The 24414-nt window shown below is 39.4% G+C and overlaps 1 protein-coding gene across 3 annotated transcripts in view; it reads left to right on the forward strand.

Moving 5' to 3' along the window:
- The window catches only part of LOC136435640 (uncharacterized), a 66305-nt gene extending 43887 nt beyond the window's left edge, over window positions 1–22418 (forward strand). For all 3 annotated transcript variants that reach the window (XM_066429288.1, XM_066429289.1, XM_066429290.1), the window contains 15 exons: window positions 1421–1520; window positions 2601–2764; window positions 2886–3077; window positions 3727–4885; window positions 5206–5306; window positions 8957–9024; window positions 9783–9932; window positions 10375–10505; window positions 10672–10773; window positions 13230–13384; window positions 14020–14145; window positions 14389–14473; window positions 15232–15339; window positions 15624–15744; window positions 16174–22418. In XM_066429288.1, the coding sequence (XP_066285385.1) occupies window positions 1421–1520; window positions 2601–2764; window positions 2886–3077; window positions 3727–4885; window positions 5206–5306; window positions 8957–9024; window positions 9783–9932; window positions 10375–10505; window positions 10672–10773; window positions 13230–13384; window positions 14020–14145; window positions 14389–14473; window positions 15232–15339; window positions 15624–15744; window positions 16174–16978 (3567 nt within the window). In that variant the 3' untranslated portion in view covers window positions 16979–22418. The remainder of the gene's footprint in view (window positions 1–1420; window positions 1521–2600; window positions 2765–2885; window positions 3078–3726; window positions 4886–5205; window positions 5307–8956; window positions 9025–9782; window positions 9933–10374; window positions 10506–10671; window positions 10774–13229; window positions 13385–14019; window positions 14146–14388; window positions 14474–15231; window positions 15340–15623; window positions 15745–16173) is intronic.
- The last annotated feature ends 1996 nt before the right edge of the window (window positions 22419–24414 follow it).

Genomic DNA, 24414 nt, shown 5'->3' on the forward strand with positions numbered 1-24414 from the left:
GCTTCATTTTGGGGACTTTTGGACCCATTTCAGACCAAAAACAGGCCAAAAGTGGTATCCCTGTTCCATGTTCTATTTGCTGCTGGCCAAAGAATCCATGTTCTATCTAAGAATCCCCGCGTTCCATTTGCTACTGGCCAAAGAACACGTGTTCTATTTAGGTTACCTGAGGTCATATTGCCGGAACACACGCAAGCCTTTGCAGTGAGAAGCTCTTGGGGTCTCGCAGAACTTGTAGAGAGAATGGTTTTGCACGGGTGATTTTGGAACAGTCAATTTATGCATCGGGAGGGAGATTGGCGAAGTATGATGCTATCGCAAATATTGACTTTCTACATGCAGTTATTATTTTGATTTGCCCAGGTGTTATTTTGGGACAGCACACTTCTTGCATGGGGAGGAGTATGGCTAAACATGCTGTATTTGCTAAGGGGCAAATGGCGGCCTTTCTAGTATATTTATATATTTATGTCTTTATGTATTTATGTCTTTATGTCTTTATGTCTTTATGTCTTTATGTCTTTATGTCTTTATGTCTTTATGTCTTTATATATTATATATTATATATTATATATTATATATTATATATTATATATTATATATTATATATTATTTAGTAAATATATTTTATATATTTTATATTATATATTATATATTATATATTATATATTATATATTATATATTATATATTATATATTATATATTATATATTATATATTATATATTATATATTATATATTATATATTATACGATATAAATAAATATATAAATATATATTTATATTTATATATATTTATATATATATATATATATATATAGAGAGAGAGAGAGAGAGCACTCTAGAGAGAGAGAGAGAGAGAGAGATAGATAGATAGATAGATATTTATATATATAAAGATATATAGATATATATACATAGGTAGAAAGATAGATAGATGGATACATATATATATATATATATATATATATATATATATATATATATATATATATATATATATATATATATATATATATATATATATATATATATATATATATATATATATATATATATATATATATATACATAAAGAGATAGATAGATATAGGTATATAGATATATATACACACATTGTGAGACATACCTAATCTTCACTAACCTTTGCGCAATGTTTGCTGTATTTTTCTGTTTTTGCAATTCTTGACATGTGTGTGTGTGTTTGTGTGTGTGTGTGTGTGTGTGTGTGTGTGTGTGTACATATACATAGGTCAGGTCTCACAGTCATACATGTACATATAACGTTTACTGACATAATTTTCGTGTGTTTACTGGAGTTTGTCTTGTGATAACCAGGGAGCAACCCATCATGCCTCCTTGTTACATGTCCATGTTTACAATAAAGACAAACGTCTTAACAGAAATCTCCGTCAAGCAGGTATACTGGTGGTTGAGTTTCATCAAGTCCTGTAGCCCAAATCGACAGCCTGACGTGATCCTGGTTGCCAGCCATGGAGACATGGTGCCAGTCGACCAGGGTAAGAACAATCTGAGAGAGTGGAGATGTGCGGAAATATTGCATATGCTACCAACTTCTTTGGATCGCTATCGAAAAAAACTAATATAACAAACCATAAGCCAGGGTAATATGTGTGAGCAAATATTGACATATGTTAAAGGCGCATTGTATCAAAACAATTTAGCTTTCGTACAATGACAAGAGTAACCCACATACAAACGTATACATTCTGGGGTACAAATTCCAAAAAGTTTGAATTTGTATATCAATGATGTTTGAAGATTGCTAGGCGTCGGCAGGGCAAGGATAATATTTACTGTAGTATACGAATAACGAAAAAGAAATATATTTGAGGTTAGGATAAAGCCTACAGAATAGCTTGAATACCTTCGCCAAGTAATTTTGTCATATTAGTGCAAATACAGACTGACAGTAAACTCAAGTTGTGAAATCTGGAACTGTTTCAACGACACACTCATTAAAACACCTTAACTTGGAAACAATTGTTCTCAATTTTGGACCAGTGGTCTTGTGCTTATGGTTGTTGCACCTGAATGTACTGAGATCGAATCCCTGACAGGCCAAATTGTTGTGCCCTTCCAATTTTCTTTCTCGACTCAGCTGCAAATGTGTAGCTAGCTTTGGCTAGCGACGTCCCTCGGATAGGACGTTGAATGGAGGTTAAAAAATCTATCAGAGAATAATCTTCAGTATATAGATTTTGAACCTTGTCTACAAGGGATACATCTAAATAAAATTGAAGACAGGTTTGGAGGAAGCGAAAGAACAAAAAGGTCGATACACATTACAAGGCATCATACCTTGTATACATACTCTGTGATACATACAATCAGGTTGTTTTAAGTCTTTTCAATCACCTTGAACGAAATCTTTTCACGCTTCTAAACTATATTTAGAAATTTGACAATTTCATGTGCATATAATATATAAGATACATTTTTAGACACTTTTTCATTGATATGGACACTTTCTTTGATTTGTAACCCAATGTGTCACATAGAATAATTTTTTTCATTATTTAATGTAAAAAATTCAAAATATAGCTTAGAAGCGTCATTGTGTATTATTTGTAATCCAGGTCAACGGAATGCTGCTCATCTTGTACACTCATTGAAAGCAGTGTTCAAAGACCATCTCCGCATCGCAGATGAGGTGATCCTAATGGACTGTAGGAGGACTAGGACACCTGAGATGGGGCGACTGAAGACTCTTCTGGGCAGTTTTAAAGAGGCTTTGGTGGAAGTAGGTCATATGTTAAACTCTATCACTTCCTGGCTATGTTGATATTTCGATGCTACTTGTTGTGGATCATTCATAAAAGACTATATCAAGTATACCATATATATTATTCACAACCTATCAGCACCAACGAGACATGCCCAAGCTTTGCGCGGAAATCATGAAGAATCTTCCCAAGTGGTCTACGACTAAGACCAGCTACAAGTTCCCTGTGATGAAGTGGCCTGAGTACCTGGATGCGGTTAAAGAAATTGACAGATTTGTCACAGAGGACTTTCTCCAACAATCAACGAGATTCCTGCACTACCTAGGAGAGGTACTATTCATAATACCCCATATCATAAGCATTAATGTTGTATTAAATTCGATCCCACAAAACGACTCAACCGAAAATGGCCTAAGGCAACGGTACAATAAACATTTCAAAAAGAGCGCAAACGGCTATTCGTCGGCCATTTCCTACCATTTATAACAGAACCAGGGACACTCATTTAATCTAGAATCTACAAATATCCTAGACTGCAATCGCCGTTGGTTCGAACGGGGAGTTAGAGAAGCAATATATGAGAGAATATACAATCCCGCTCGCAACAGGAAAGGAGGTCTACGCATCGAACTTTTAGGCACTTGGGAAAATGCGCTGCCCCCCACCCCGACGAACAACATTTAGCTCCTAAAACGGGAGCCAATTGATTCATTAGCATACAACCTTGTCTTGACTTACCATTCTATTGAACCCTCTGTCTTCACTTCACTAACATATCTATTCAGAGTTTTGGTATAAAACCTAGTTCTGCCAGATCTTTTCTTAGTCACTGACGAAAGATAGCGGACGCTTGCTGAAACGTCTTACTGTTTCGAAATTTTATCCAGTTGCTTGAGTAACTATTTTTGTCTTATCACCTGGATGTCTAACCTTCATCAGCGTAAATATATACTAATGCATTATTCAACTTTCAACTCAGGTGCTGTTCATCACTCCAAGTACATGTGATCCAATTGTCATCCTGGCTCCTAACTGGCTCAGCACAGACATCATAGGTCGAATGATAGTACCAGAGAATTTAGAACCGCAGCGAAAAAGTCCCTACGTTACTAAGACAGAGATACAGCACGTCTTCCAGGATGTTGCCGACGTTGACCTCCTGATCACCTTGCTGCAAGAGTTCCAGCTCTGCCACTCCTATGACGGACAGGAGTTCATCTTCTCATGGCTGCTGACAGAAACCATGCCTCCTTACGAGTGGCAGACAATACCTGATCCAAAGGCCCGCTACTTTGGGAAGCAAGTGCAGTGCACTGACTCAACTGACATGTTCTCATCCGGGTTCTTCCCCCGAGTGCAGACCCGCCTGATGAGGGAGTTGGAGAATCGCCCGAAGCTGTGGAGAGATGGAGCCAAGTGTGCGGACAGGAATGTGGAAGGTCTAATCAAACTCTCTCCGGACGGCCGTGCAGTCAACATCTGTGTCCGTAGTGTGCAGGGTGACAAGGTGCAGTGTGGCAAGATGCTGCAGCAGCTGGAGAACGTCGTCGCTGATGTGCTCGACGAGTGGAGTCCAGGGACAGGCGCGGTAGAAAAGGTACTTAGCGCACGTGCACTAAAAGAACATACGGAAGAGTTCCACTCTTACAGCCATGAGGTGATCAACAAGGCAAGAACAGAGAACAGCTCAATCATAAATCCTATCCTGGGGTTCAAAGAACAGGTCAAAGACCTCCTGTGTAGAGAAGATGAAGACCCACTGACCAAAAACCGCACGGAACTGATCCAGGCCTTGAGGGTTGTGGGGCCAATCCTTGACTCCCTGTTGTCACGTGGCGTCCTGAGTGTGGAGGAATGTGACATAATCAGGAGTAAATTTACTCCCCATGACCGTGCACGCATGCTGCTGGACATCCTGATGACAAAGGGAGAAGAAGCACGCCTGATATTCCTGTGTATCCTGAAGGATGTAAGCCCCGACGTGCGCCTGAGTACCAGTAAGGCTCTGAAAAGAGAAGTGGTTAAGAGAAAGCAGCAACCATGTGCCAATCAGAAGTTCTCAAAAGAAGAAATCGTAGAAATGACAAAGGACTCAGAGACGAATTTGGCAGTTGGGGCATTCGGAACTGTGTACCGAGGTACTCTCAACACATATATTTCTTTACACAGAACATCTGTTTTTGTATACTTGTTATTGTTGATATGTATGTGAATTTGAATTTGCGATCTTTGTCTGCTTTACCAATGATAACCATTAGTGGGCATTAGTTAATTGAATCGGCTTCGCTTGTCGTAAATACACTTTATATATACTCGGTATAACTAAACTCCCACTTAGGATTGAAACTTGACTGCAAAATTACATGTGTATGGTGATGCACGTGATATATTGCACTCAGTCTGCACAAACATGGAGATAGCCCATGAGCAATAATGTTACCTTGATTTTTTTCTTCAGCAAAGCTTCAGTGTCATCATCAGATGAATGGAAGAGAAGTTGCCATCAAAGTTTATTCGCCAGGAGTTGACAATCAGCAAGGCCGGGAAGAATTATTTCAGGTGACAGACAAATCATGTTTTCTGTTATGTGACGTGGGGCACTTTGGGCACCGCCGGTGTTCAGGAATTATCGGTCCCCCAGGAAAATCGGTCCCCAATCCATGGTGGGCGTGGCCTAAAAAGTACGAAGGCCCACAGGGCCAAAGCATAGATATCATCCACAAACACTGTCTTTGAATTGAATACTTACTGCCAAATGTATGAATTGTAAGAAGGTGGGACGGACATTGTCCACAAACACAAATATGAACGTTTCATCAACAAAAAGTATCAGTTTTTGGCCATTGCAGGGACACATTTTCCCGGGGTAGCCAGGATTTCCGGTCCCCTCATAGGAAAGTCAACAACTCTTCTCCTAGTAGTGATGCATTTGGAAAATACTTTATCTTTAAATTACTTTAAGTTGAGTTGATGCTCTTAACACAAAAATATAAACGTTTCAAGGGCAACAGTCTCTGCATTTGTCCATTGAGGGAATTCAGGGGAAGGGGACTCATTTTCCCGCGGTAGATCTAGGCGGGATTTTCGGTCCCCTCATAGAAAAGTCAACAACGCTTCTTCTGATGAACTTGGAAGCTTCTTTGTCAACTTGAAGGCGCTTATCTTAAGATTTAACACAACTATAAAGGTTTCAAAGCGAAAAGTTTCAGAACTTGGCCATTGAGGGGATTTCAGGGTAAGGGGACACATTTTCCCGGGGTAGATCTAGCCGGGATTTTCGGTCCCCTCATAGCAAAGTCAACAACGCTTCTTATGATGGACTTGGAAATTGTTTGTCAACTTAAGGGACGCTTCTCTGACGACTTAGCACAACTATAAACGTTTCAAAAGCAAAAAAATCTCAGGATTTGGCCATTGAGGGATTTCAGGGGAAGGGGACACATTTTCCCGGGGTAGATCTAGCCGGGATTTTCGGTCCCCTAATAGAAAAGTCAACAACGCTTCTTATGATGGACATGGAAATTGTTTTTCAACTTGAAGACGCTTCCCCGAAGACTTAACACAACCATAAACGTTTCAAAAGCAAAATGTCTTAGGATTTGGCCATTGAGGGGACTTCAAGGGAAGGGGACACATTTTCCCGGGGTACCCGGGATTTTCGGTCCCCTCATAGAAAAGTCAACAACGCTTCTCCTGATCCATTTGGAATCCTGTTTTTATACTCAAAGACGCTTCTCTGAACAACTATAAAGGTTTCAAAGCAAAAAGTTTCAGAACTTGGCCATTGAGGGGATTTCAGGGGAAATAAACTATAAACGTTTCAAAAGCAAAAGTCTCAATATTTGTCAATTAAGGGGGAGGGGGACACATTTTCCCGGGGTAGCCGGGATTTTCGGTCCCCTCATAGGAAAGTCAGCAACGCCGCTTATGATACATTTGGAAACCTGTTTTTATACTTAAAGACGCTTCTCTGAAGACTTAACACAACTATAAAGGTTTCAAAGCAAAAATTCCAAGATTTGTCATTTAAGGGGGAGGGGGACACATTTTCCCGGGGTAGCCGGGATTTTCGGTCCCCTCATAGGAAAGTGAAAAAACCGTTTCTTCTGATGTACTTGGAAATTGTTTGTCAACTTGAAGGCGCTTCTCTGAAGACTTAACACAACTATAAACGTTTCAAAAGTAAAAAAAGTCTCAAGATTTGGCCATTGAGGGGATTTTAAGGGGAGGGGGACACATTTTCCCGGGGTAGAACTAGCCAGGATTTTCGGTCCCCTCATCAAAAAGTCAACAACGCTTCTTATTTTGGACTTGGAAATTGTTTGTCAACTTGAAGGCGCTTCTCTGTGGACTTAACACAATTATAAGCGTTTCAAAAGCAAAAAAGTCTCAGCATTTGACCATTGAGGGGATTTCAGGGGAAGGGGACACATTTTCCCGGGGTAGATCTAGCCGGGATTTTCGGTCCCCTCATAGAAAAGTCAACAACGCTCTTATGATGGACTTGGAAATTTTTGTCAACTTAAGGGACGCTTCAAGGAAGACTTAACAGAACTATAAAAGTTTTAAAAACCAAAAAGTTATAGTTGTGTCATATCTTCATAGAAGCGTCTCCAAGTTGAAAAACAATTAAGCGCCCGGGTTCAAGAGAAGACAAAATGTTGACTTTCCTACGAGGGGACCGAAAATCCCGGCTTAACCTCGGCCCGGGAAAATGTGTCCCCTTTACCTGAATTCTCCTCAAAGGCCAAATGCTGAGACTTTTTGCTTTTGAAATGTTTATAGTTGTGTCAGGTCTTCAGAGAAGCGCCTTCAAGTTGAAAAACAGGTTTCCAAGTGCATCAGAAGAGACGTTGTTGACTTTCCTATGAGGGGACCAAAAATCCCGGCGTAACCCCGGCCCGGGAAAATGTGTCCCCATTTACCTGAAATCCCCTCAATGGCCAAATGCTGAGACTTTTTGTTTTTGAAACGTTTATAGTTGTGTCATATCTTCATAGAAGCGTCTTCGAGTTGAAAAACAAGCGCCCGGGTTCAAGAGAAGACAAAATGTTGACTTTCAAATGAGGGGACCGAAAATCCCGGCTACCCTGGCCCGGGAAAATGTGTCCCCTTTACCTGAAATCTCCTCAAAAGCCAAATGCTGAGACGTTTTGCTTTTGAAATGTTTATAGTTGTGTTAGGTCTTCAGAGAAGCCCCTTCAAGTTAAAAAAAACAGGTTTCCAAGTGCATCAGAAGAGACGTTGTTGACTTTCCTACTTGGGGACCGAAAATCCCGGCTTAACCCCAGCCCGGGAAAATGTGTCCCCTTTACCTGAAATCCCCTCAATGGCCAAATACTGAGACTTTCTGCATCTGAAACGTTTATAGTTGTGTTAGGTCTTCAGAGAAGCGTCTTCAAGTTGAAATAGAGGTTTCCAAATACATCAGAAGAGACGTTGTCGACTTTCAAATGAGGGGACCGAAAATCCCGGCTATCCCGGGAAAATGTGTCCCCTTCAGATGAAATCCCACAATGGCCAAAACCCTTTGAAACGTTTATATCAATTTTCATAGATTCGTCTTTAAGTTGAAAATTAGGGTCCGAAGTAGACCAGAGGAAGATTGTTTCAACTTTCCTATGAGGGGACATTATTTGTCGACAATGTCGACAGTGTAGAATTGTTATGTTACAGCCTATGTTGTTGTGGGCCTTCGTACTTTTAGGCCACGCCCACCAGTCTCAAACATGGACCAATGGCAGGAGGGGGACCGATTTTCCCGGGGGGACCGATAATTCCTGAACACCGGCACACAACACCTTTACCATGACTATGCAATATTATCTCCGCCATGTACCCCACCCTTCTGTAGGCTGAAAAATAGTAGAAATTGTCCAATTAGGGAGGTTATTTTGTTACATGTACTAGATAAGTTTGCTGGCTATAAGAGTACCATGTACATTCCCTTGACATCCTGCTGGATATTGGTGAGTAAAATCATCGTACTAAGAATGATGGGACTGAGTTCAAAATTGATAGAATTGTGTGATTCCACTTACTCTTGACTGTAGTATGATTGCAGTATGACAAATTACTTTGAACTCATGATGGTCTATATAAAAGTATGTTATGTGTTTTATTTTTCAAAGAATTGGTACGAACACACGAAAGACTGTCCACGTGTTAAGCGTTACTTAATGATTCTAGAAATCAATGGCCGTTTTCAGGAACTAGCGATGAGAGGATCAAGTCATCCCCACCTTCTGCCTTTGCTTGGAACTTGTGATGTTGATGGGTGAGATGTTGATATTCCACTTTCTTAACATTTGCATATTATAGAATTGGATTCATCCCTCTTTGTAAACTACGCTGCATAGAGATAGGCTTTTACGGTAGCCTGAACTTCACATATTTGTCCTTTATACTGCAGACAGGTTTAGTTAGGTACTTGACCACTAGGAGCTGTTCTTACCAATTTGTATGTATTGTAGACAAACTTTCTGTTAGAGATTGAACTTCATATACTAAGACCATACCACACATGATTCTTACCAGAGTGCGTGCAATTTTTCAGGGAAAATAACGTCAGTCAGCCAATGTATTAGAAATTGACTAACTTCATGATTACATCGAACTGGTATGTGAAAAGACATATCATTGAGTGTTTCCTAAGAAAAATATTAATGATGTGCCAACCTGTGGACAAGATGGGGAGTCTACTTTGTGGTGGACATAAGAAATCAGAAAACCATGAGCGGCTTGTTTTGCACTGTTCACAAACACCAGAAATCCACAATAATGATGCAGACAAATGAAGATACACTACAACGCAGTTCTGTGGGTCATGCGTATGAATGTTCGTTTGTCCTGAAGAGTACATAAAACGTAGCCGACAAAATGTACATAGTTCAGGTTTAAATCTTCACAGCTTATTACGTTGTTAGTAGTTGATTTCCGCTGATTTCCGTTGATTTCCGCCATTTGTCTGTCCACTTATTGATTCTTTACCCCTTCCTATTATGATAACGAAGTATAATGTTCCCTTTTCTGCAGATGTTTGACGCTTATCTACCCCTACATGAAGAATAGAGACTTGCTCTTGTGCATCAAGGACAAGTGTCCTCTCCTCAACTATCAGCAACGACTCCTTATTTCCATGGACCTCATAAGTGCTGTCCGATTCTACCACACACAGTGCATCGGGTGAGGATCGTTATTCTCTCTAGATTTGCATGTTTGTATATTGGCAGTAATTACTTTGGTTAAAAAAAAGTAGACATGTCGGCGTTGCACAATACGTTATGGGTTATTTGGACATGTTTAAATATGTTTCGAAATCAGTAGAAGCATAACATGCATTCTTACCGTCTCACAAGTTTATTAGTATCTCTTAATGCCAATATATTTTCTACAGATGGTAATCATACATTCATGTATTGGTGATAATTATGTTCAAAATAGCTTGGGCAGCAAAGAGGTCATCACATCTATCTGCTAAGTCAGCTTGCACATTAGTATTTAACATATATTATCATTCATATAATATCAGCCATATGTTTCTGTGAGAATCTCGAAGAAGAAAAAGAAATATTCCGTGAAATATTTGCCATTAGTTATTTCGATTTTTTTTCCTTGCAACCATTAGCAAAGTGAACAAGTATCATGGCGATGTGAAATCAACAAATGTGCTCCTGGATGAAAACTACCGTGCACGTCTACAAGGACCAGGACTGATGAGGGATTTACCCAGTGACATGGCACATCTTTCACATACAGGTATTATTTTGTGATTTCGGAAATTAACTTCCAATTCAAGCCCCACGCTACTGGCGTTTTTGCTCACACCTAAACTTGGAAGTTCTATAAAGTTTACGTTCTATAAGACTATTATATAAAACTATTTCTTTTATATAAACGCTATCCAATATTCCACGTAACATAGGTGGTTCAATGAGTCTCAACTGGACACCTCACTATAGAGACCCATACTATGCCGAGACTTTGAAGCTTCATGGAACCAGTGACCATTACAGTGCTGGAAAAGGTATGGATTAACACGTCAAATGCAGAATATTTCTCGCAAAATATTTTTCAAAAGTGTTGCCCCTTCCCTTGGCTCACAACTACCTGCAGTCTATCAGCTGGAGAAAGGGGAATAGTTCAGTCATTCAATGATATATGATACTGATCATAGAAAAATGCGTTAAAAGTGTTTAAGTTAAAATACATTCATCAAGCTTGAGCCTGTACTCTATGACTGTCCCTCCATCTCCCTCTATCCTCCATAGCTCCGGGTAGGTCTTCCCGTTCCTCGCAGAAATGTTGTAAGTATGTTGCACCAGGCCTCGCTACTCTTGCATAACCGTGCTTTGGTGCCGATGAAGAACATCACTTATGTTCTCTCATTTACTTCACCATGCATATCCAGCCTTTCATGGGTCTAATTGATTTTATTTCCAAGAGATGTTGTGTCTCGGCAGCACGTCACATCTTTTTCTTTAGACGTCTTGTGAGTGTTCATGTGTTACTTTCGTAGAGCAAAACCAGCCATTGCTTATATTTTGAACTAGAGTTCGGCGACCTCAGACGTCTATGAAATGTGTGGAGCTTTTGTTTATTTCATGTAAATAACTAACGCATTACAATGATTTATGCATGGTGATGTTCAGCTAACTTACACATGTCACAAGATTAAAATTCACATCACTTGTCACTAAGCGATTTTGCCATTTTCTTACTAATTTTGCAAATCAGCTCCTCATTTGTATGTTTGTTATCTATTTATGTTCCACGTGCACCCGCTATCAATTACATGTGTTACATTTATTGAAGTACAGGCCACACTATCTTAAATTTATGGATGACGTCCTCTGGAGACCCAAAAACTGATGCGCGCGGGAGAAAAAAGAAAAATCCATCAAAAAATGGCCTACAAAACTGGTATTGCGGACACAGTGTATAAAACAAACAAGTCTTTATTTGTAGGAGTTACATGTAGATTGTCTTCATCATCTTAGCAGACTCAGCTCAGGTGTTCGATGTTTGATATATTGAGAAGAACGATCAAAGAAGTACACTATTTGAAGGTATTTAGCTCCAAGGACTCTGGATGAAATATGACTGTGATGGGAGTACTCATAAGGGCAGTTTCAACATACATGACATTGAAATCCATATTAAGCATTGCATGGTTCACACTAACAAATATCGCGGTGAGACTTCTATACCAATGCTTCAACTCCTCTCCCATGTCCCTCCCCACTGCAACAAAAAAACGTGTGAGAGCCACTGTGGATAGGAAGTCTTTGAAATTGTCTGGGCGATACTCGCTGGCCGCCGCGAGTCTCTCTTACGGCAGTGCAAGCGTAACATCCCCCTTTGCCAACGTCGATGGCATAGCAGTCCACTTCTTGTAAACTTTTATGCTGACGTTTTTTGTGGTAGTACGAGTTTTACGTGTTTACGGCAAGTTCCGGAGTTTCATGAAGCCTCGGAGGAGCTGATTTGTTTTGAGAATAGGCAAAATAGGCGTGCACAGATATCATCCACAGCATTAAGATGGTGTGGCCTTATGGAAATCATTGGAATTATAGAATTTCCTAATGAATTATGCAAACCAAGTACATATTTGCATAATCATGTTAATGCGAATCTAATCATGCACATCTCTGCCTAAACTACATGCAGGCCTAAAATGTAAGGCCCTAGGCCTGCAATCCCGGAACTGGCCGCTTCAATTTTGTCACTATTTTCCGAGCACAACAGCTATCTATCGACCAAATATCGTGACCATACATGTCCATAACACGAGGTATCAAAGCCGGACGTTCTGCTACAGTACCAAGGGAATCCACTAGGGGGCCCAAATCATCTCCCGTTTTTCTCACATCCTACAATCACACCAAATATGAAACCAATCCAACGAGCCGTTCTTGAGTTATCTTGTTGACCAACAGACATACAGACACCCATAGAAAAGGTACCTAAAATAAAACCTCCATGATACTTCATGGAGGCAAGGAGATTATATATAAAACCTCCTTGATGGAGGTAATAATTGAAATCATCAGTAAGTAGTTATATTGTTGACTTTGTTGTAATTCCTTTTTTCCGATGCTGATTTGATGGTAATTTGACTGTCTGGGTGGAAGACATGGACTATACGCGAAAACAATTTCTTCCCCTTCTTCTTTTGGGTGCTTGGAAAATGTTAAGTACATTTTTCCACTTTAGTTGTCCATGGCCTGTCTGAAGCAATATCTGGGATAAAATTGCCCACCTGTGTCTGTGCCAAATTTTGAATAACAATCAAGCATGGGGTTTTTAGGCTGTGGAGATCATTTTCTGAATGCCAAATGTTTTGTTTTTTATTCAAGTGTTAGGAATTGGGACTACAACTAATCTGAAAAGAAAGACATTTAATTACAATCATTATTATCCTCAATCATGATTTACAGATAATTGTGCATGCATTGAGTAACATTTTGTTCAAACCAACAGTGCTCCTTGAGCTGCTGACTGGTCTCCCTGCAAATGCTGCGGATGAGTATGGAAAATTTCTCTTTAGTGAATGGAAATACGAGCCATTGGCGTATTTCAACAAAAACAGTGATGGAAGGGGACTGTGTGATGTAGTAGACAGGTCACCAGGAGTGGTATGTAATGTGATTTTTTTCCTCTTACTTGAAGCATTGATAAAACCAGTAATCTGATTTTTTTCTTCCTTAGAATTATTTAAGGCCATTTGCACTCAGCTGCAACAAAGTATTCATAAGCCGAAAACAATCTAATATCTTGGTTCTCAGATTTTAGCAGGAAATAGAAGGAGTGGGTAGGCTAAAAGAATACAGGCATCTTGTGACAGACCCAAAAGCTTAACCACAGGTGCCACAAAGTCATTGAATTTTTCTGATTGGTCAATACCTTAAGCATTAGATTATGGGCTTTTATTGCATGAGTTAATGAATGGAATATATCTTCACCATGCACTATGGGGACAAGGCTGTCATCCACAATAGACCCCTTTTCAAACTCGGCGCCATATTGAATCTGCTCTCGTGAGAGTACAATATGGCGCAAGTGCGCGTGATCTGAGCACAGGCCGTAACAATGGTGTCCCCAATAGGTGCTTTGGGGTCAAACAAACCCTCGATAGTACATGATTGCAATTTCCTAGTATAAAATCAGAAGAAAATATGTAGTTATCTCCCCATAGATGACAGTGATCATGACACACAACATGTTATGATAGCATCAAATCATTAGATTCCATTTCAACACATCTTTCCAGGATTGGCCAGTGGTAACTGATGATGGGAACTCAATTACCCAAAGGTTTGCAAGGCTGATCATTGGATGCCTGCTTGAAGATCCAAACAACAGGATTAACCTGGAAGAGCTCTATGAGGGCCTCAAGGTATACAGCTGTATATAATTTAATTGTACAATGTACTATTTAATAAGTTTCCAACATTAACATGCAATTGCATGTGAAGTCAACAACAAATGTGCAGAAGAAAGCATCTGGTACTTGTGAAATGATTGAATGAATTTGTGATGTCCTTAGAATGCAGCATTGATATCGCTAGGCCTCAACTAAATACATTATAGAAGCCAACATGTCATCAAGGATTCAAGACTGGCGTCATTGTTGTTGCAGATACTAGTGTCAAGTGCACATGCCCTCACAAGCTGTGGAAGAGTAACTCCTAGCCTGTGCACGTTCTGTCTAGTGAACAAGCCATGTAAGTGATGTGTGACATACTCATGACATCACCTTTGCGCTTCAAACATATGGCAAGCTGCAGCTACTTTCCAAGCAGAGATTGTTGAAGAACACTTTGACCTTCTTATCATATACATTTGTATACACACTGTTAAATTTTGTTGTCAGCTCTCCGCACCAAGAGAGCGGACAAAAACAGGGCATATGATGCCACAATGCCTGGAGAGTAGCTGCATATTTATCTATCTATCTGCATAAACAAGGTACTTGCAAGTAAGACGACCTCATGTCAGTATATAGGTTCATAAAATATGTGATGTTAAACAAAAAGGACTGGGCTGTAAAATTACACTTTATGATGAAACGTGGGTTAATAAAAATTATTGTGAAAAGTTCAACAGTCATTCATAATGTGCAAAAATTGACATTGTTGCTGTCTCCATGGCAGTGAGGGAACTATCATATCTAGCTGAACTCTACGTTACAAAATGTTGAATTCAACCATATCGCTAATGTTACTGACATTCTTCCCTGGTCATGTCATAATGTAAAAAAAGGCACTGTGTTACTGTTTGGCAGTGACGGAATCATCACATACTTACATGAACTCAACATTTTTACATGACATTGAATTCAACAATATTATAAGACTTTCTCTATATTACGGGTAGACCTTGGTTATGGGAAAAAGTGATGATTTTTTTTAAATATCGGGATCCAGCTGCAGATCCAGGAATCTTATCAATTGTGCTTTTGCAAATTGTACATGGTACATAGGTTCCATCCCCATGGCCTGTGGATGTGTCTCGGTGTGTGTTACTTGTATGAAGAATCACACGACGGCCCTATACTGTCAAAACCGCCACACTGACACAAGGGGTCTCGGTAATGTATTAAACTTTAACTGAATGCACGTGTTATACATTTTGAGTTCATTTATGGTATTTATTCATTGCATTTTGCAACTGATTTATCCAAAGGTTACCCAATAGCTGAATTTAAATGAGTACATTCTTATTCAATTGGTTCAACCATTTTGGTGACAGCCCTTGCTACCTTTAGGTCCTCTTACAGACAATTTTTTGCAGTTACTTGCTATATGCAGGCTTTAATTCTAGTTATCATTCATTGATTGTATGTGAACTTTTACTATATCCTGTCCATTTCAGGACAAAACACATTTGCTATCCTAGTTGGTATGAAAGGCAGGAAGAAAGGAGAACAGGGCTTTGGGAAAGATGCCAAAGAGATGTACAAAGTCTTGACAGATCCAAACATTTGTGCTATCAGGTAATTATCGGTGTCAAGCTTAAAGGACGGTATCTTTTTCTTTGCATGACACCAATTTGTTTATAAGAAGGAATGAGAAGTATCAGTCTAAGGGTTGTAGCTTTCTTTCAAACAGGAGATTGCAGCTGAAATGAAGGAGCAAGACTCTCTTAGTCTTACGGCTGTGCTGTCTTCGTCTTGACAATATTGAATGTACAAGTAGCTGCCATCGTTGTTTCCACCCGCTGCTCCTTGGTGTTGCACTCTGCAGCTTTGTAATCAGAATTTGTGCTTTAAGGAAATTTTTGACACCTCGATTTTGTGCACACACTTTTCTGACTTGAGAATTTGCTAACCTGCATTGTGAGTAGTATCCAATATTTCACCTTTTTAAATTCTAAAACTTTTAATGAGTGTTTTTGTATTAATATTGACAATATCTATTTGCAGACCGGAGAATGTGAGACTCCTGACCGATGGTAAAGGCACCTCAGAAAACATCAAGAAGGCAGTTGTGGAACTGGGTTATGAGATGAAGAAGGTTCCAGAGACACAAGAGAGAGTGTTTATCTATTACCACAGTGGTCACGGTAGAAGCGTACATAACAGCTTGAAACGTTATCTCGTCTGCGAGGACAAGAACATATCTGCTACGCAAATGAGGAAACTTTTCAAAGAAATCTGTCCCACAAGATCCTTGTATATCTTAGACGTATGCTTTGCCTCATCTGTAGTGCTGTACACATACAAAGATGATGGGCAAACAGTTGCTACTAACACAGAACAAAGGGGCAGCTTTCTCAAGCTGGTTACTAGTCTCTTGCCTGCTTGGCTGACTAGTTTCCTTCGTCCGTGGTTGTCATCAAAGGCGGACGAGCCAGAAGTTGAACAGAGTGACGACGATGGTGAAGATGATGCAAACAACACAGAAAAGGGCTCAGAGATGGAAGAGTTTCTGCAGTCTTGTGTTCCCCGTGATTCCTTGCTGTGGGCTTCCAGTCGAAGTTATGAGCCGTCGCGTGTTGAGGCATCAGCAGAGGATAGGGTTAGCGTGTTCACCAAGTACGTACTGACTGGTCTCCGAGGTGGGGACACGTTGTTGAAGCAGAGAGCACAGGCTGTGGGGGGAATTCCTCTGAACTTCCTTCAGGACTATGTCTATACTAAAGTCACAGAAGAACTTGCAGGCCAAACACCATCAATATGTGGGCAAGCTGAGAAAACGTACTGGATGGCATATCCTCCAGAAGACTAAGGCTATATATCAGTTGACTGTTATTGATTTGAATCTTATTTCTAAGGCTAACTACAACCGCCATCAAGAACATGAAATCAACAGGTGACTGACCCATTGATGAAGGAAGCAAGTACCGACTTCCCTGCTAGCCTGAAGTTTATTCAAAATTTATATTCTTAAGTGTTGGACAATACTAGAAGTGGAAGGGATTCATCCAGACATTACTAAAGCTAGACATTATCAATTGATGTTACCTTGAAATGATTAGATTTTGTTACGGTACTGCAGCGGAACTTCCTGTTTTGAGTTATCGTGTTCTAGACATACCATGGTCGTGATGCTTGAGTGGTACACTACCAAAAATGCCTTTTCTTATTTCTCTTGTTTATTCTTGTTTTTTCTTGTTCTAAGAAAATATATCTTTGAGCAAGCATATTATTCTGTGTACAAGAAAAAATAAAAGACCCTGTTTTGAGAAAATTCAAGAAACCCATATTTTTCTTGTGCAAAGAATTGTTTTCTTACAGACAATCGACCAATATTCCCAGAATATTTTTCTTGCGGTAAGAATAACACATTCTTACGCCTAGATTGAATTTCTCGTTCTTGAACCTTGAAAACAGTTCTGAACTTAAGACTAAAATTCTTACACCTAGAATGTTTCTTGTAGTAAGATTGATATTCTTTTACCAGTACCTTTCTGTCCTCTAGACTGCATTTCTTACACCTAGAATGAGTTTCTAGTACTGAGATTTAGGTTCTTTTACTAGGAATACCTTTCTGTCCTCAAGTATACCTAGAATTAGTTTCTTGTTCGGCGTTTGAGGTTCCTGTACTAGGAATACCTTTCTTTCCTCAAGACTGGATTTTTAAAACCTAGAATGAGTTTCTTGTACTAAGATTAAAATTCTTGCACCAGGAATACCTTTCTGTCCCCATGGCCATCATAGTGCATGGTGCGTATTTTGGAATGTTGTTACATAGAGTGCATGTACTATACAGCAGCAGCAGCTACATGCCACTAAAGCAGACTGTCATCATTTTCCATTTTGTCTTTTCAGAATGAACAATACAGCTTATCAGGGCTAAAATATTTATTTTCTGCATACTTGTACATTAATGCATAATATATATTTTGTTAAATATACAATTATAATGAATATATGACTTTGTTTTTATTGCAGATGGATGGTGGGAACTGTTTCCTTATGGAGACTACAACGGAAAGTACCCCGGTCTAAATAGGAAAGTTCAAAACGTGGTCCTTCTGATCTTTTTGCATAAATTATCAAAATGAACTGGAATTATTCATACATGAACAAGCCAAAACATTGATGAAGCAATGTACGGATAACAATCAGCGAAAAAAGTGAAAAGGGAGATTTTACTGAACAAAACATTTTGGGGTCATTTTTGACCCCGTTCAGTCATTTTAGTCGCAAAAAAAGGTTCGGGTGTTTGAGGCTTAAACGTTTCAATGAAAAAAGTAGTATTGGATCCCTCCGAGTGTACACTCTTAAAGAGTCCTGTTTAAAAAAATCATTGAGTCCCCAAATAATGTGTGTTTAGGTCGGCCATGAATTCTCCTTTATCAATCCCAACTAATGTGAAAAGAATTTGAGATAAAAGCTTGTTTCTTATTGACAGGATTATGGGCAGGGATGCTTGAAATACAAAGCAAACCCTCTCCAGAAATACCGTTATTTGATACTTCTGGCAGCCATAAAAGGTGTGTTAAGCCTAATTCATGAATGAAAACAAAAAAAATCATTCCCTCTCCAAACAAAGACGAAACCGAAGAACCTTCCTAAGTGAAACAAGTTGTAGCTGGATTGACCGCGAGTACATCACCACAGATGTCGAACGGATAACGATTCACTTCAAATCATTAGCCAAGAGTGCAGCTTTATAGAATGACAATGCGCTGTTTTTGGTACATGTAATAGTTTTGCCAATTACACTCATAAGGCCACACCAATTTAGTTGGTTGGTTCTCGGAATTGTCCGCATCTTTTGTTTTTCCAAATTGAAAGGAAAATACACCAGACCCCCCATTTAGGTTATTTCCACTCACTACTTTACTATACAGTTATTCAATGATTTTCTAGTCTTGGAAACTCACTCTTTACAAGCATTTTACTGATGCATTATTTTTTTAATCAATGTAGGGTATTGGTCCACATCAATTCATATATAGCACAACGACACTTAAATCTTCTTTTTAAAATGTAAATAATTTCAACAAAATTTATTTTTCAGATAATCAAAGTTCATTTTTTAAAGCTGTAAACTAATCCTATCATTTTATAATGTGTAAGCCCTGATCTTTACCCCGGACATTTTACAAACACGTTTTAAAGTTTTTTCGCCGTCGCTCCATATTTTTTAAATGCCGAGAACAAACAATAAAAATTGGTGTGGCCTGAGCAGTTGATGTAAGAATGTGTAGCAAGAATTGAATTTTTTTTGTTCAATTCATTGGTATACCTGTTTTCATACAAATTGTATCTGTATTACGATTACTATATTGATGTTTAAAATCCCTGATCATATATGTCAGTTTAACACTGTCAAACTGAAATACTTTGGCCAAAATCTATGGGAAAAAAGAAACCTACCGACACTATGTTTTTCAAGACCGTAATCAGAAACACAAGTGTTACATGACTTTCTGAGGCCCAGTTAGTTAGAATTTGGTGGTATCGACACGAGCATGATGATAAAGGTGCGAACTGTCTTTCCAATGTAGTCAGAGTCCACGTATTGAATATACCACTGAGTAGGGTTGGAAACACTTTTCAGTAGGTCCTACCTGCAAATTTCTTGCACCCGAGACAAACCTCAATCATCTGCACTACTTGGCAAGAAAAAGGAGATTTTTTAGAATCTTTAAAAAGATGATGGATCAAACTGGTAACCATCTAGAAACCCTTGGCATCTCGCTCCTTCATGTAGCATTTTCAGGTGGTTATAGCATCATCAGTAACTGTTACAGCAAATCAAAATCTATATGCACATGTACACCCAGCACCTGGACCAGTGCAGCTTGGGTGCATGTCAAAATCAAAATCCATATGCAAAATCAATCTATCTATCTATCTATCTATCTATCTATCTATCTATCTATCTATCTATCTATCTATCTATCTATCTATCTATCTATCTATCTATCTATCTATCTATCTATCTATCTATCTATCTATCTATCTATCTATCTATTGCTGACCAGCTGTCACCAACCAATCATATCGTTGCCTGGAGCCAAGAGGCAACGTCATTGGCTGGAAACCTTCCCTCCAACAACATGAGGAGTGTCTGATCGGCTGGCCAGCGCAGTGAAAAGGACGAATGGCAGGCCTGCTCACCAGGGCTGTTGCTAGACATATGCAAATTCTTTCTTGCAAGAGAGGGTGTTTTGACAGTCCTGGCAATGTTTTGAGATAGTTACGTGTGGCTGAAAGACAGTTCAAACCTTTTTCTAGTATCATTGCTATCTTTAATACTTTCATTAAGCTGTAACTTTTAATCTTCAAGCAGATGTATGTAGGTTCAGAGCAGTGGAGGGAGGCGAATAGATGAAAATGTCTGCATCTAGAAAAATGCGCGAAAAGCATGCGTAAAGCACTGGTCTAAACCTTACATCTGCTTGGAGATTACAAAGCTTTCTGCCTTGCTTTTTTTGTTTGAAATCAGCGTTTGGCTTTATTATGCGCCATAGTTGGAATTTGACAATTACCTTCCCAAAATAACAGCAACCAGTGTCCTAACTTACATCACATGTCAGTCCTAATACAATGGAATTTGTTACTGCTTCAAGGATAGGGAAGTGAGAGAACTTGTAGCATTTACAAATGCAAGTGCCAGTAAGAAACCATCACCTGGTCAGCCTATAATGCAAAATGTTATCATCTTGTGTGCTGATACTGAATAACTTGTGCCCTCCTTGATAACAAGACCTGAGACAAAAGCAGCACTTGGGCAGGTTAGCCCACTAGACAAACATTGTGAAGGCTAAACAATATATGCAGGCGACTAGCCTCTGTACCTGGCTTCAGGGATGGACATGTTTTGGCTTATATATATAAAACTGATATACAACTAGAAAGGCCGTCATTTGCCCCTGAGCAAATACAGCATGTTTAGCCATACTCCTCCCCATGCAAGAAGTGGGCTGTCCCAAAATAATACCTGGGCAAATCGAAATATTAACTGCATGTAGAAAGGCAACATTTGCGAGAGCATCATACTTCGCCAATCTCCCTCCCGATGCATAAATTGACTGTTCCAAAATCACCCGTGCAAAAAAAATTCTCTCTACAAGTTCTGCGAGACCCCAAGAGCTTCTTACTGCAAAGGCTTGCGTGTGTTCCTGCAATATGACCTCAGGTGACCTAAATAGAACACGCGTTCTTTGGCCAGTAGCAAATGGAACGCGGGGATCCTTAGATAGAACATAGATTCCTTGGCCAGCAGCAAATAGAACATGGAACGGGGATACCACTTTTGGCCTGTTTTTGGTCTGAAAATGGGCCCAAAAGTCCCCAAAATGAAGCATTCTGAAGTGATGTACACCAGAATTGTGATTGAAGTCCTGTAGGGACATGTTCAAGGCACCCTTGTACCGAATTTCAGGTCACTTGCTTGCAATACCAGGGCACAGGAGCCCAAAATATAAAAATTGTCTAAAAATGCCCCAAAAAACCTCCATAAAAATGATTTTAATGCCTGTTTCAACAAAATTAAAAAATCACCTAAGGGTATTTGCCATCTTTACCTACATGCCAAATTTCAGGCCGTTTGGCCCAAAAATGACGGAGTAGATTCCATTTGAAGATATGGCAGAAGGAGAAGAAGAAGAAGAAGAAGAACGTGAACAAAAACAATATGTTGAGCCATACTAGGTATGGCTAAACATAATCAGAAAATGGCACATGATAATTATATATTATACATAATTATCATGTGCCATTTTCTGATTGTATATCAGTTTTCCGATTGATACCAGTTTCAGACTTGTTGGTCTCAAAAAACATGTAAGATTAGAATACTGATATTGAAATTCAGAAAAACAGATATTGAAAATAGGAAAACAGCACATCATAAGTCCTGAAGCCCGCTATATGGAGGTTAGAAGGCAACCACCATTTTAACACCTGGTAACTGAGATTACAACTACTTGTCATATTGTTCTGCATCTATGGTTCGAATTCTACTGTTATCTTTGGACACAGAATGGATATCGAGCAACGTGTTAAAGCTAGAAAAATATCAGGCCATTGCTGCAAGATTGTCATCAAAATTCCTGAATGCTTAGCAATAAAACGTAGCCTGGGTGCCATCCTTTTTAGCTCTACTCTTTTTTCTCTGTTTCTTTCGTAGTCATGTGGCTATGGGAGCGACTGAGAGAATGGAGTAAAGCTAAAAGGGTACCGGTGGAACCCAGGCTAAGGGAAACAAAGTTTTTTTTGTCATGTCTTTCTTTTACTCCAGTATGTCTGAGTGATGTTTGGTGAATGAATGAAATGCAACCAATGTAGGGACCTCGAGTATAATCTCAGGGCTAATCTCAGGTGCAACTGTTTAAATACTTTGTCTTCTTTACCAGGTTCATGCAGCATTTTCGCCATTCCAAAAATCACTTATAAAATCCATATCCCCACTTAGGTTAGTCAGATTCCAATAAGAACCCAACAATAAAATTAGAAAAAATTATATATTCATTTTTAATTCTATAAGATTTCCACCCTCTCAACTAGGAAACGGTAATCCAGCCTCCCCATATTATACAAGGAAAACTCACTTACTCACTCACTCACTCACTCACTCACTCACTCACTCACTCACTCACTCATTCAGACTCACTCACTCATTCAGACTCACTCACTAGTCACTCACTCACTAAATCACTCACTCACCCAATCAATCACTCACTCACTCACTCATTCACTCACTCATTCAGACTCACTCATTCAGACTCACTCACTCACTCACTAGTCACTCACTCACTAAATCACTCACTCACTCACTCATTCAGACTCACTCACTCACTCACTCACTCACTAGTCACTCACTCACTAAATCACTCACTCACTAAATCACTCATTCATTCAGACTCACTCACTCTCACTCACTCACTCACTCACTAAATCACTCACTCAATCACTCACTCTCAATCACTAACTCACTCTCAATCACTAACTCACTCACACTCACTCACTCACTCTCACTCACTCACTCACTCACTCACTCACTCTCACTCACTCTCACTCTCACTCACACTCACTCAAAGAGTGATGCTCGCTCGCCCAGACAGCTTAGCCCGCTCGGGGTGTGGGTTTACGGCCTTGGATTAAATTAGTTCTCCGGTTCTCCCCCTAGTAAAGTATCACAATATGATAGGACTGGCAGTTCTTATCGAGAAATAGTGCTTCATAATAAAGATGACATACAGTGGACGAAACTATTGAAGTCTGAGGCCATCACTAACATTTATCCAGTATGATGGCTCATCCTAGACAATTTATCACCAATACAACAAAATAAACCAGGGTAGTAATTCATAGAAGTAAATCAGGGTCTGTGATTTCACACCTTACATCAAGATCCATTTCATGCATTTATCTTACAACTGAGCAGGTCACTAGCAAAAGAAATTAACAAACACCTCACCCACAATGTACACACTATAGATACTTCACCGAGAATTGTGTCTTACGAACTCTTGTTCAGTTTGGTTTTGCTCAATACGTTCGTAATTTTCATATTCTTGAATAACTTTTGACATTTTGTCTGAACCAATATCGGTTAAAAATATCCAAAACTGATAAGGTTCGCTATATAGTATGATGTGTCATTTTTAGAACATCAACACTTATGGGATTCTATAAAACATATATATAGAACAACCTTTAACATAGGCCCAATTTGACCTTGTCCTTTTAACTGTAACGTTAGTACTAACGTTACACATCGTAGTCTACTACTGTAATAGGCTACAGCTTTTTTCTGGGTGTAAAAAGAAGAAAAAAACTGTAGTCTACTACAGAAGTCTACTACACCCTCGGAGGCTGTAGTACTGCGCTTCGGCGAAAGTTCTGAGAGACTCAACGGTTGAACCGGGTGTGAAGCCAAACTGTAGTACAGAGGTTACAAGTAGACTACACTTCGAAGGCAACAGCCATATTCGATCTGACATAAGTCGAACTGAACGCGTGTTCCATTTCGGGTCATCTGCGGTCATTCTCTAGTTTTCACTGTAAAACCAAGTATTTTCCATCAGATAAAACCCCTACCTTTTCACAAATAAAAGCCATGCTGAAATTCACCCCCACGATTTTTCAAAGGTCACAATAGGTCACTACAGTTTCATGGCAATCCGGGAACAGTGGATGTCCAGGGCTTCCTGTCAGTGAGTATAAAGCGGACGTGAAGTTGTAGTGTACTACAGAAGTTGA

The sequence above is a fragment of the Branchiostoma lanceolatum genome, chromosome 5, assembly GCF_035083965.1.
Source record: "Branchiostoma lanceolatum isolate klBraLanc5 chromosome 5, klBraLanc5.hap2, whole genome shotgun sequence".
Taxonomy (NCBI): domain Eukaryota; kingdom Metazoa; phylum Chordata; class Leptocardii; order Amphioxiformes; family Branchiostomatidae; genus Branchiostoma; species Branchiostoma lanceolatum.